Raw genomic sequence first — 13,946 nt, 5'->3', positions numbered from 1 at the left:
TGCTGTCAAGTTAATTTCCAACTCATAACGACCCTATAGGACAGAACAGAAGTGCCCCCACAGGCTTTCCAGGGCTGTAAATCCTTATGAAAGCAGACTGCCTCATCTTTGTCTTATGGAGTGGCTGGTGGGTTTGAAACACCAACCTTCTGGTTGGCAGCTGAGCACTTTAACCCACTGTGCCACCTGGGCTCCTTGACTAAAACAAGAGGGTTCTAAATAAACTGAAGTGAGAGGAAAGAGAAGCTCCTTGGTTTTCATGATTCTCACTCTTTTGGTTCTACTTCTGGTGCATTCAAATCATATTGAACCTTTTCTCTTGCTGGTAGGAGCCCCATTTTACTTTCTGGCTAAATCAAAAGAGAGTATATATAGGCTGATGTAATAGAAAGTTCAGGATGGATCTTTAGACCTGGTTGGATTCAGGAGCAGAAATGGTGTCAAGACTCTGTTTCTCTCTGTGTGCTCCACCTCCTGTTCTCAGTTAAGCCCTTTCCCCGTGGGAGTAAGGTGACTGTATACGCAACCTTAAAACCTTGTAGGTTGAAATGTAGGAGCAAGAATATCTGCCTGCCTCCCAGAAGCCCCCATTAAAAGTCTCATTGTGTTTCAGTGCCTCTGATTGGGTGAAGTGCTTATCCCTGAGCCAGTCACTGTGGCTGGGTACTTGCAGTCTTCTAATTGGCTTCTACCTAGATCACATGCTTCCTCCCTGAGTGGGGCAGAGCTCCATTCAAAGCATGTGGCCTGAGTTGTGGAGCGACAGATTCCCCAAAAGAGTAGTCAGGCCAGTTACCCAAAGAAGGGGGGGAATGGATACTGAGTGGCCAAAAAAGTACACTGTTCTCTCACAAAGAATGATGTTTCCCTTAGGGTTAGAATCCAGACTTTTGAAAAAACCCTACTCTGGGAATAACTCTGACAACTCTAGGAGTGTAACCAGAGGATGCATTGTTATTGGTAGGCCATTATGGGGAGTCGGACATTTCTTTTCCTAAAGATGAAATATGGAGATGATTTCTTTCCTCTGCTTCTTGGGTAAACCAAACCATTTATAGTTTGTTTCCCTTGCTGTGGCTTTGGAAATGTCAGCATCTGAACAGATGGGGAAGTGAGATGGCAGCATGTGCAGTTAGAGTTGGGCGAAGGGGTGTCACTGAGCCCCAGGAAGCCTCATTCCTCACCTGCCCTGGCTGCTGGTCAAACTTGCCTTCCAAGCCCCTGCTGTCAGGCCTTCTCCAGCTGCCACTGAGATTCTTTCCGAAGAATCAGTGGAACTTGGGGGCCAGCTGAGTGGAATGATACATTTTCTGGTGTTGACTGAGTTGCCTTCTGAGCCAAACGGCTTGTCTCCATAAAGGGGAAATACAGATGCTGGGTGCTCAGGCCCCCTCCCAGCCCTGTCAGAGCTTCATATCCATACTCCAGAGCACAGCTGGAATGTATTACCTTGCATGCTGGTAGAGGACCCACTGCCAAAGCATGCATCAGCAGCACTGCTGCTTCTTAAAGGGGTAGTCTTAGAGATGGCTTTCCCTCTGTGATTCCTCCCTACTAGGTCTAGGTCACTTTAAAAATCAATAGTTCTCTCTTCTGCCTAGGCCCTTTCCATGTGTGAGATAGCTGATCAGTGACTGAATAGGCAGGGGCCAGCGCCAGTCCTAGAGCTTACAAAGGTTCTGCATTCCAGCTTAGCTTTCATACCAGTGGAAAATAAGAGATGAGAAGGCGAGTCATTCTTGGTTCCTGTGACTGGTCTATCCCCATCAGCGTGGGCTATCTGTAGAGTGTGGAGGCAGCAAAAGAGAGCTGCCTGGAAGTCCTTGAACTAGGGCCAAAGTTCGGGTGGCATTTTGACCGGAAGCCCTAAAGTTGGCCAGGGCCCTACGTTGACTCTGGTGTTCTGGGGCGCTCAGCATATGAGTTGATGCCAAGCACTCTCAGATGTACTAGGAGGAGGTCCTTGGCTCCACTCTTGCTGCCCCTAGAGGCTTGCAGGGCTCTGGATGCCTGACTGGTGACATCAGGCAGCCAGAGAGTTTCACTCTTGGCACTGACCCATTCTGGCCACTAAGCTTTCTCCATTGTGTCTCCTTATCCAAGAGCCAGAGTGAAGTCAGCTCTCTTTAGATCTGAGAGCTGGCTCAGGCCAGTCTCTCGGCTAGGGGAGGCTAGGGGAGGAGGTCAAGTCAATTGGGAGCTTAAAAGCCAACGGAGGAAAAGGTCAAGTCCCAGCCTCCACAACTTGAAGAGAGGTTTTGTCTTTTCAAGTAAGAGAATGGTCTGTGGGCAAGTGAATGTGCCTACTCGTTGCTGGGGAGGAAAGAGGCCAGTTCTCTCCAGATGTCCTTCTGCAGATGACGGCTAAGGGACACATGGTGGCAAGGTGACAGAAGCTGCCTCCATCTGGCTCCTGTCTACTACCTCCCAAAGCTCCTACCTAACTCTCTCACCCTTCTGCTCCTTATCCATCATCCTGGGACTGTGGTGGATGACTTCATGCCATAGGCATGCTCCATGAAACGACAATGAGTTGGCCATTCCTTCACATAGCGTGCTCATTGCCAGTGATCCTTGGGGGACCTCCCTCACACACAAGACTGGTGAAGACTTGGGATAAACTGATGGCTCTTTGGAAAACACCAAGCTCTACCATATTCCATGTCCTCTGGGGCCATCTAGCATAGTCTACAGACTTGTTCCTGGCTTCATGCTCCTTCTGGTTGAGTCAGAACTCTCAGGCATGGCTCGGATTTATAAACATGCTGGCTCCCAACAGCAGCAAGTTAGCCTCCTGACCCACTTCTGTCCTCCTTTCACTATGATGTATGAAGGAGGCTGAGAAAAGGGCCAGAGAAGTGGCCACTTGGACTTCTATCAGGAAATCTTCACTATGCCAGAGCATTGTGTTTCTAAAACTGGGCTTTCCTAAGGCTCTGGCTTCCATAGAGCCACAGACCCTGTGTAGGCTTGCCCTGCCAAGCACCATCTTGAAGATGAGCTCCAAAGGGAGAAGCCTGGTCTTTCTAAATAAGTCCTCTTCCCCATTCTTTTACATGATACTTGGTCCTGGAAGAGGTCCATACACTTTGGTTTTGGATTTTGTTTCAACGTAGAAACTGTGAGCCTTACACCTTGAATATGAGCAGTTTTATTAGCAGTAATGAGAACTCTGGAACGACGAAAAGAGTTGTGTCCTCCTCCTGACCTAGTGTTACTTTCTTTTGGCAGGCTTCCCAGCTCTGTGCCCAGCAGCCTGTCCAGAGTGAGCTGGTACAGAGGTGCCAACAACTGCAGTCTCGCTTATCCACCCTGAAGATTGAGAATGAAGAGGTGAGTTTCCAGCCTCAGAGACTCAGAGCCACCGCAGAATTCCCTTGTTGAACCTCTTGCGGCTGCCTGTCTGGGAGCAGGTGGAAGGAGCATGCTGAGAATGTCCGGGCTGCCGCAAACATTTCCTAGCCAAATGTAGGCTTGGATTTTACCCCTCTGCTACATCCTGCCCTTGAACTCCAGGAAGTTGCTCATGCATTGCCAAAGGTTGAGCTCTATTTTGAGCTTTTGCAGAATGCTTTTTTCCCCCCCCTCTGCACATTTTATCAAAATGGCACTTGGCAGCTGTGTGAACAATATTGTGTCTCTGAAGCCACCCCCTTATGCATGGCTTTTTCCAGAATTTTCAAACAAACAGAAGGCTTTGCCTCTGACACTTCAAACATCTTTGTCCTCTTAGATGAGAGAGATTTTCTTCTGGGCCCAGCATAGTTGCTTTCAACAACTAGTTCAAAAGAGCAGTACGATTGATTATCCAGCTTTTTTCTTTTGAGTTCAGATGACTTCTCACCTTGCATTTCAGTAGGTCTTACTGTTTCCCAGGAAACTCAGGAAGGACTGATCACTTAGTTTACAAGTGGGGAAATAAATTAACAGGCCTCTTGAAGGCCATGAAATGGAACCCGGGGTAGATGCAAAACTAGACCCATCCCATATTTTAACAAACTCTGCACTGTGGAATTGGTTTGGATTCATTTCATTCTCTTTCATTTAGTCCTTCTTTATAGCCAAGAGCTAATATCAAATATTAAAAGTAAATATTAAATAAAAGAGCTGAGTTATGCACATACCATGAAGGGAGTAGTGGTGTTTAGGTGCTCACTGGGGAGAGTAGCATGCTGTAGTGAGTGGGTAATGTTTATCTTTTAGCACTGTCAGGTGGGGAACAGAGCTGTACCTTTTGATGGCATTCCCACTCCTTTCCCAGCTCTCTCCTGCTCCCACCTCTCTAAGCTTGCATCACCTGCTATTTTGCAGCCTCCACTTCTTGCATTATGTTGGCCTTTGTCATGGCAGGTAAAGAAGACAATGGAAGCTACCCTGCAGACCATACAGGACATCGTGACTGTCGAGGATTTTGACGTGTCTGACTGCTTCCAGTACAGCAACTCCATGGAGTCCGTCAAGTCCACCGTCTCAGAAACCTTCATGAGCAAGCCCAGCATCGCCAAGAGGAGAGCCAACCAGCAGGAGACAGAGCAGTTCTATTTCACGGTGAGGGAGCTTGGTAGCCTTTAAAGAGCATCTATAGGCACTCTGGTAGCATAGTGGCTAAGGCACTTGATTGCTAACCAGAAGGCTGGCGGTTCAAACCCACCAGCCACTCCTCGGAAGGAAGGTTGGGCAATCCTACTTCCGTAGTGATACTGCCTCGGAAACCCAAGGAGGGGTCGCTATGAGTCGGGGCTGACTCGACGGCACATAACAACAACAACAACAACAACATAGGCACTACAGTACATGAAGGAGATGTGTAACCCAAGCCCTTGAACTCCAGGAAGTTGCTCATGCATTGCCAAAGTTGAGCTCTATTTTGAGCTTGTGCAAAATGCCTCTTTTTCCCCCCTGCACATTTCATCAAAATGGCATTTGTCAGCTGTGTGAACAATATTGTGTCTCTGAAAGGCAGTCTGAATATCCTAGATTCACTGTGAGCCAGAATCCATGCAACAGCAACAGGTTTTAGTTTTTTGATTTTATACTTGAAGACCATCTCTACACATAAAGGCATAAACATCTACAAGTTGAATACGTCTAACAGGGGACCCCCTCCTCCCAAGAAAAAAGTTTTTTCCAAGTATACCAGTAAGAATATTTCCTTTTCTAAGAATTCTTTAGCCAGCTAGTAAGCTTTCATTTGAAAGTTTCCTTCTTGGCCATGGGGGTTCATGAAAGGGGATCCCCTCTCAGTTTTGGGAACTACATCCAAATTTTCCAGCTAACAGATACCTTGTTTATAAAATCTGGAGTCCATTTTGGGTGATATGATGACCTTGTTTTATAACTTTAATTGTTGGAAAATTATTTTTTTAATAATTATTGTTAAAATCAAAGAGACAGGTAATGTATGGCAGCTTTGTTTTACAGAGAATTCCAAAACGTATTGTGTTATTCTTGTGTCTCCCAGTCGTCTTTCAGACAGATGGATGTTTTTTGTTTTTTTTTTAAATACATAGTGTTAACAGTCCTTTGGAAGGTTGCTGGCTGGTCTTTGGTTGCTTTTTAATAATTAAGTTATTTTGAGCTTGCCAAGTAGTATTTATTGCCTAGACTAAAATTTATTTCCTAATCTTCTAACGATCAAGAGAGGAAAAATTAAGTTTGCAGATGTGAGATGAAATATAGCCAGTGAATATGCATACTGATTCTGAATGAAAGGAATCAACTTGATTTTCAGTCAAGAAACACAATCTGCATGAAGTAAATAGAATTTTTCCTCCAACTGGAACAATTTATTTAATTCTTCTTTGAACACTGTCCTTTCTCCATTAAGAATGCTAATGATTAACTTTTTTTTTTTAAGAAATCTATTTTTTAAATTAATTAAGCTCAGAATTCTTCAGATTTTTTTTTTATCCTTGAGAAGACTGTTGAGAGGGAGTGATTTAGCAGTATTAATCTTTGAAACTAACTTTATTGTTATGCAAAGCAATACAGGTAATCTTCACTTTTGGAAAATTCACTTTATGCTACTCTCTTTTAAGAAAGACCTACATTAGTAACTATTTTCACTCACCGAAAGAAAGCCAAAGAGAATTTTTGCTTTTGCGAAAAGCAAAACTAGCGTTCAGTGTTTGTTTTGCAGTGAGCTGTTAAAGAGGCGGTGTGCATCCTAAGCAGAAAGAGTGGCGTCACCAGGCTCTTCCCTGGGAGCTACACAGCCTCTCAGCATCTAACCCCATAGCTTTGAACTGTGTCTGTGAACACTGGATGTTAGAGTTATGTTAGGTTTTATATGTTATTGGGTACAATTTGGTAGGTTACTTACTGGGTTTGAGAATGCTTAAAACATTTTTTTTCCTCATATAAATTAATGGTAATTGCTTCTTCCCTTCATACCATCTCAGCTTATAAAAGGTTTCATATAATCACTTTACTTTCAGATAGCTCATTATATAAAATTTAGAAGGAAAAAGAAGAAAGTAAAAACCAGCCATAATCCCACTACCCAGAGATAATGGTTTTTAGATACATTCTCTTCCAGTCTTTTTTCCTTGCATATATAAGCACATATATTTATAATTTTATTACAAAAAATGAAATACTGCTATATATATTGTTGTTATAATCTGTTGTTTTCCTTTAACAATGAATCATGAATGTTTTCTAAGACATTTGATTATAACATTGTTCAAACATATTTGTGAGTAAAACACTAAGATCATCACAAAGGAAAAATGGAATGATAATTTGGTTCATTTACTCACTCATTTTTGTAAAATGCCTAGCATATGGCCTGGTTTGTAGTTAATGTCCCATAAATGTTGAAGATTTATTGCTATCTTCATTATTAATTTATTCATAAAATTATATATTGATCATTCATTCAAGACACTACTGTATACCAGGCACTGTGTTATAAACTGGGAATGCCAAGAGTGTAAGATGAAGAGGAGAGTGATGGGATTTAGGATATAAGGTGAGCACTTTGATTTTGATTTTTACTTCACCTGTTTCAAAATTTACTGTGGTTAATGAATATCATTGTGTGTATGTTTTCACCACAGCAAAAACAAAACAAAAAACAAGGTACCACGGTTGATTTTCATAATTAAAAAAGTAAATATAAAGATTTTAAAACTGCGTCTATGCACACGTGTATGAGTAGCAGCCATGGGATGAATGGAGTTGGGGAAACATCATATGTAAAGTGACTTTGTGCTTGACCACGATGAGTAAACCTGGCAGTGAACCAGGGAGGAGACTGGCATTCCTTGAGGATAGAACCGCATGCACAAAAGCATAAAGACTGCACCAACCTGGGTTAGCCGTTAAGAGAACTTCTTGACTATAAAGTGCGCTGTGTCACCTCAAGCATCATTACCTAAGGGGAATGCTCTCTAGAAGGTGATAGGATTTTTTGTGATAGGATTTTTTGTGATAGGATTGTGTGGTTGGTCTGTCTGGGCTGCTTATTTGTAACACTACTTAAATGACCCAGTCTTGTTACATTGCAGAAGATTTCCATTTTTTAGGTTAATAAAAAATTTGTGGCCATTAAAGAAATCTGTATTTAAAACAGTCTTTGTCAGAATTTGCTTTTGGCTTTAAGTGATGCTATTGCATTTGTGTTAAAAGTTGACCTGCAGTAAAAGCAGGAATGACTATATTCAAAGGGGTGACCTCTCAAATCCTGCCCACCCTTTTCACCTTCTGTCTGAATGCCCTGATGTCCTCTAACCCATTTCCTGTCTTTTGTGACCATAAAGCTACTTATCAAAATTGTGTTAAAATTTTCTTGGCTAACAGAAGTTGTTTTTGTCTGGCCTTGTCTAGTAGCAGATTTACAAGAGAATTCATCATTTTCGTGACTAGTACTTAGAATGTGTCAGATAATTCTGGTGAAAGGGCTTTTTTGGGTAGTGAAATGGACATTCAAGGAAAGGAGGTGCCTGTGTTAAATAGAGTGACTGTCCATGTTTGCTGAGCCATAGGTAGCCAACACAATCGCAGATGTGCTTCATCCGTTTCCTCTACAAGCATTGCTCCATGCCCTTCAAAACATCGGGGCAGGGCATCCTGGGAGAAGTTCGTAGCATTTGGAAAGCTGGGAAGAGCTCATCAAGACTTTGACTTCTTGGTAGTGTGCCTGGTGACAGAGAGGGCTTCCTGACCACTAGAAGCTGTCATCAGATTGATCTGCCCAGATGACATCAATTAAAAATTCCAAGCATGATCTATAGAGGTCAGGCATTTACAGGAGTCCCAAGAAAATAATCATGGGATTTTAAAACTTGCACTGATTTTTTTAAAATCGTTTAACCCAACCTTCTCCTTTGAAATATTTTTAAAAAACAAATCCAGAGAGGATGGGTAGCTTGCCCAAGGTCCTCAACCAGATCTGAAACCAGAACTATAGTTGCCACAAGCATTTTATCAACAACTTACTGAAGAAGCTGAGTGAAAGAAAAAGCTTAGAAACAACTTGGCAATCTTACTTGCCCTAAGTAAGGAGCTGTTGGAGTTTGTAGGTGCTACAAATAGCTACAGTGCTCAGTTGCTAACCAAAAGGTTGGATGTTCAAGTCTACTCAGAAGAAAGGCCTTGTGATTTACTTCTGAAAAATCAGCCATTGAAAACCTATGGAGCACAGTTCTACTCTGCCACACATGGGGATGTCAGGAGTCAGAATCGACTTAATGACAGCTGGCTTTAAGGAAATACTTCCTGATCACTTTGACTTTGTATCATTCCTCTTCTGTGACATGTGATCCAGCAATATCTGCATTTTTCCTGCCTTTTTAATTATTATTGTTAAAAATAACTTTTAAAAATATACAAAAATCTCAAAAAGAGTTGTTGTTGTTGTTGTTGTTAGTGCCATCTAGTTGCCTCCAACACATGGTGACCTTGTGTACAACAGAATGAAACAATGCCTGGTCCTGTACTGTCCTCACTGTCCTTGCTGTGCTTGAGCCCATCGTTGCAGCCACTGTGTCAGTTCATCCCATTGAGTGTCTTCCCCTTTTTCGCTGACCCTCCACTTTACCAAGCATGGTATCTCCAGAGAGTGGTCCCTTCTAAGAACATCATGAAAGTAGGTGAGACAAAGTCTGGCTATTTTCATTCTTGGTACTAAGGAGCATTCTAGCTGCACTTCTTCCAGAACAGATTTGTTTGCCAGCACCACAATTCAAAGGCATCAGCTCTTCTTTGGTCTTCCTTATTCATTGTCCAGCTTTCACATTCATATAAGACGACTGAAAATACCATGGCTTGGGTCAGGCGCAGCTTAGTCTTCAAAGTGACATTTTTGCTTCTTAACACTTCAAAGAGGTCTTTTGCAGCAGATTTGCCCAGTGCAATATGACATCTGATTTCTTGATTGTTGCTGCCATGGGTGTTGATTGTGGATCCAAAATGAAATACCTGAAAATATCAATCTTTTCTCCATTTATCATGATGCTGCTTATTGGTCCAGTTGTGAATATTTTTGTTTTCTTTATGTTGAAGGCTGTAGTCTTTGATCTTCATCAGTAAGTGCTTCCAGTCTTCTTCACTTTCAGCAAATAAGATTGTGTCATCTGCATATTGCAGGTTGTTAATGAGTCTTCCTCCAATCCTGATGCCATGTTCTTTTTTCTTATAGTCTGTTGTTGTTGTTGTTATATGCCGTCGAGTCGAACCTGACTCATAGCAACCCCTCCTTGGGTTGCCGAGGCAGTATCACTACAGAAGTAGATTGCCCAGTCTTCCTTCTGAGGAGTGGCTGGTGGATTTGAACCGCCAGCCTTCTGGTTAGCAGTCAAGTGCCTTAGGCTCTATGCTACCAGAGCACCTTCATATAGTCTAGATTGAATTAATGTGGTGAAAGGATAGAACCTTGACACACACCCTTCCTTATTTTAAACCATGCAGTGTCCCCTTGTTCTGTTTGAATGACAGCCTCTTGGTCTACGTACAAGTTCCTCGTGAGCACAATTAAGTGCTCTGGAATCCATTCTTCACAACATTATCCATAATATGTTATGATCCACACAGTTGAGTGCCTCTGTATAGTCAATAAAACACAGGTAAACATCTTTCTGGTATTCTGTGCTGTCTGGAAAGATCCACCTGACATCAGCAATGGTATCCCCTGTGCCACATCGTTTTCTGAATCTCTCTCAAATTTCTGGAAGGTCCATGTTAATATACTGCTGCAACCATTTTTTAATTATCTTCAGCAAAATCTTACTTGCATGTGATATTACTGATATTGTTTGATAATTTCCACATTCTGTTAGATCAGCTTTCTTTGGAATGGGCACAAATATCAGTCTCTTCCAATCAGTTGGCCAGGTAGCTGTCTTCCAGATTTCTTGGCATAAGCGAGTAAGCACCTCCAGTGCTACATTCATATGTTGAAACATTTCAGTGGGTATTCTGTCAATTTCTGGAGCCCACGTATGAGCCTTTAGTGCAGCTTGGACATCTTCCTTCAATACCATTGCTCCTTGATCAAAAATAGTATACAGGAAAAAAAAATGCTTCTTCACATCCCTGACCCCTACTTTCCCTTCCCTCTGCTGGTGATTGAAACAATTTTTTCCTGTGTCTTTCCAGAGGTGCTCTATGCCTAGGCAACCACTTAAAGCCAGAGGAACCAAACCCATTGCCAGTGAGTCAATTCCAACTCATAGTGACCCTGTAGGACAGAGTAGAACTGCCTGATAGGGTTTCCAAGGCTGTAAATTTGCCTCATTTTTCTCCTGTGGAGTGGCTCATGGGTTTGAACCACCAGCGTTCCTGTCAGCAGCTGAATGTTTTAACCACTGCCCCACCAGAGCTCCTTAGAGTTGAATCCATAAGTACCCTTTGTAAAAAATAACTAATGGAAGTCTACTACTCATACTGTTCTTCACCTTGGGTTTTTCATTTAATTCACTTTAGGTATTATTTTCTTATCAGTCCAAAAAGGTCTGTCTTTCTTTTTTCATGGCTACACAGAATTCCACTGTATGATATACCTTCATTGATTTAATCAACTTCCTGCTGGTGGGCAGTAGTGCTCAATGGTTAGCTAAGGGTTGTGAAAACTTTATAAGTCTGACATTTCTCCTAAGTATTTCCTGAATAATTCTTCTAGGGTTCTTGTATGGGAAGAAGGGTTTAAGAAGTAAGGCTGGTAAAATAAACAATGTAGACTGCCTAAATTCTTAAGGACAGGTTTTGGTAAAGTTATAATAGTTGGAGACAGTGGTGCTACCATAGTAGAATTCTTGCACTCCTTGTAGGAGAACAGGATTTGTTTCCTAGCCAGTGCACCTCAAGCATAGCCACTATTCATCTGTCACTGTTTTGTGTTGCTGTGATGCTAAACAGATTTCAGCAGAGTTTTCCAATTAAGATGGGCTAGGAAGAAAGCCTAAGGAGCTCTGGTGGTGTAGAGATTAAGGCATTTGGCTACTCACCAGAAAGTCAGTGGTTCAAACCCAATGAAAGTCACTGTGAGTTGGAATTGACTCATTGGCATTGAGTTTGGGTTTTGGTGTTGGAGGAAGAAAGCCTGGCAACCTATTTCTGAAGATCAGCCAGTGAAAACCGTATGGATCACAACTGTATGGTCCATAGCCAGTCATGGGTATGGTGCAAAACCAGGCAGCATTTCATTCCATTGTGCATGGGGTCACCATGAGTCGGGAGCTGACCCAAATGCAACTAACAACAATAGGAGTTAGAAGAATTGGTACCTTCACCTTTGGCACATTGCTATAGACCACCAGACTTAGAACTTACGTTCTAAGATCTTTTTTTAGCTTGGTATTCCCTTGCTCCCTACACTGTATGCTCAGTAAATGTGTGTTAAGTAGGTACAAATGAATGAATGCCCCTGCCCTGTCAATTAAACTGTGGAGATGTGCTCCTGTTTAAGGTTTACTCAATTATACATTCTATCTGACAGCTGTTTCCTACTTTAAAAATTGATAGGGAGGAGGGGAAATGTCATTGTGCCTGTGTGGTAGAGAAGCAGCCACAATAATGACATCTGTGTATCTCTGTGCATGGAGCTGGCTCGACATAGCTTATACCTCGCACCCACCCCCTCTTGCTGCAGTGAGTACTTGTGGCCTTGGATTCACACAAATTAAATCCCAAGACATAAGTGAGATCTCTTGAGTTTTATGCCCCATACTAAGAGTGTGTGTAAATCAAGAGATTTTTTAAAATTAAATTTGAAAAGCATTCTTGTCCCTTTTACTGTTTTGAAAGGACCAGAAGCCTCTGCTTTGATTCTACTTTCTTATGTATTAGCACAAAACTAAGAAGGGTAGGAAAGTGTATCAGTCTCCTAGGGCTACCATAATAAATTACTACAAACTTAGTGGCCTAATGCAACAGAAATTTATTTTGCTCACAGATCTGGAGGCCACAGGACAAAATCAAGGTGTAAGTAGGATTGGTTCCTTTTGGAGACTCCAAGGGAGAATCCAGCCCATTCCTCTCTCTGAGCATCTGGTGGCTGCCAGCATTCTTTGGTGTTCCTTGATGTGTATCGCTCTAACTTTTGCCTCCTTTTTCACATGGTTTTCTTCTCTTTGTGTCTGTCTCTCAAATCTCCCTCTCCTTTCTCTTAGAAAGGAAATCTGGTGGTGTAGTGGTTAAGGCAGTTGGTGGTTTGAACCCACCAGCCACTCCACAGAAGGAAGATGAGGCAATCTGCATCCATAAAGATTTACAGTTTTGGAAGCCCAATAGGGGTCACTGTGAGTCAGAATCAACTCGATGGCAGTAAGTTTGGTTAGGTTTCTCTTAGAAGAGCATCACTCATTGGATTTAGGCTTCACCAGGGTAACCCAGGATGAGCTTATCCTGAGATGCTTAATTTAATTTCATCTGCAAAGACCTCCATTTCCAAATAAGGTCGCAGTCACAGGTACAGGAGGTTAGGTCTTAGACTTATCTTTTGGGGGACACTATTTAACCCACAACAGAAGGGAATGTTTTTAAGTTAACTGAGCAGGTGGTTTAGATATAAGAAACATTTTTGAGTATAGCACCTCCTGTGTGCCTGACTGCTAATCACAGGCATGCTTGTTATCCCATTTCATCGTCAACAACCTTGTGAAAAAGATATTATTATCTCCACTTTTCAGGCAGGGAAACAGACTCAGAAAGGGTTAAGTGACTTGCCCAAGATTAGGAGAGTTAGTAAATTGTTATTGTTGTTATGTGCCATTGAGTCGGCCCCAACTCATAGCAAGCCCTCCTTGGGTTGCCAAGGCAGTATCATTACGGAAGTAGATTGCCCAACCTTCCTTCCGAGGATGGCTGGTGGGTTTGAACCGCCAGCCTTCTGGTTAACAGTCAAGTGCCTTAGGCACTATGTTACCAGAACTTCTAAAACACTCATAGCTGACTGTATCCATCTCCTAGGGAACCCTCCTGCTGGGGCCAAGTCGAGAAAGAGACAGCTGGTCTACTGTGGTGGGGAGCCGCTGTCAGATTTGAACCGCCAGCTTTGCGCTTGGCAGACGACTGGGCCTGAGGCCATCCTCTAGGCACCGTTAGTAAATAGTCACCCCCCCAAAAAAAAAAAAAAAAAAACCACAAATCCACTGCCATCTAGTTGGTTCCAACTCATTGGGAACCCAATCGGGTTTCTGAGGTGGTAAATCTTTATGGAAATAGATTGCCCCATCTTCCTTCTGCAGAGAGGCTGGTGGGTTTGAACCACCAACCTTCTTTCTGGTTAGTAGTCACATGCCTTAGGCACTAAGCCACCAGAGCTTCTCAAATGGTATACCTGCAATATTCCAACCTTGGCTTTTCATTTTACTATAGTTATAATGTCTATAAGGGAGGGCTTAGAAAGCTTTCGAGGCCTTCATTTGCTGATGTGGCACCACTCAAATTGAAGAGAAACAGCCGCAGACATCCATTAATCATTGGAACATGGAATGTACGAAGTA

General features: G+C 42.5%; 1 protein-coding gene across 1 annotated transcript in view; it reads left to right on the top strand.

Moving 5' to 3' along the window:
• The window catches only part of SRGAP2 (SLIT-ROBO Rho GTPase activating protein 2), a 351,569-nt gene that overhangs the window by 265,363 nt on the left and 72,260 nt on the right, over positions 1 to 13,946 (top strand). Inside the window, exons 8-9 of the mRNA XM_042782562.1 lie at positions 3,232 to 3,333; positions 4,351 to 4,548. Coding sequence (XP_042638496.1) covers positions 3,232 to 3,333; positions 4,351 to 4,548 — 300 coding nt within the window. The remainder of the gene's footprint in view (positions 1 to 3,231; positions 3,334 to 4,350; positions 4,549 to 13,946) is intronic.

This window comes from Orycteropus afer, unplaced genomic scaffold (genome assembly GCF_000298275.1).
Source record: "Orycteropus afer afer isolate SDZICR_OR568_19922 unplaced genomic scaffold, OryAfe1.0 scaffold00013, whole genome shotgun sequence".
Classification (NCBI taxonomy): Eukaryota; Metazoa; Chordata; class Mammalia; order Tubulidentata; family Orycteropodidae; genus Orycteropus; species Orycteropus afer.
This window is presented reverse-complemented; position numbering and strand designations above follow the sequence as displayed.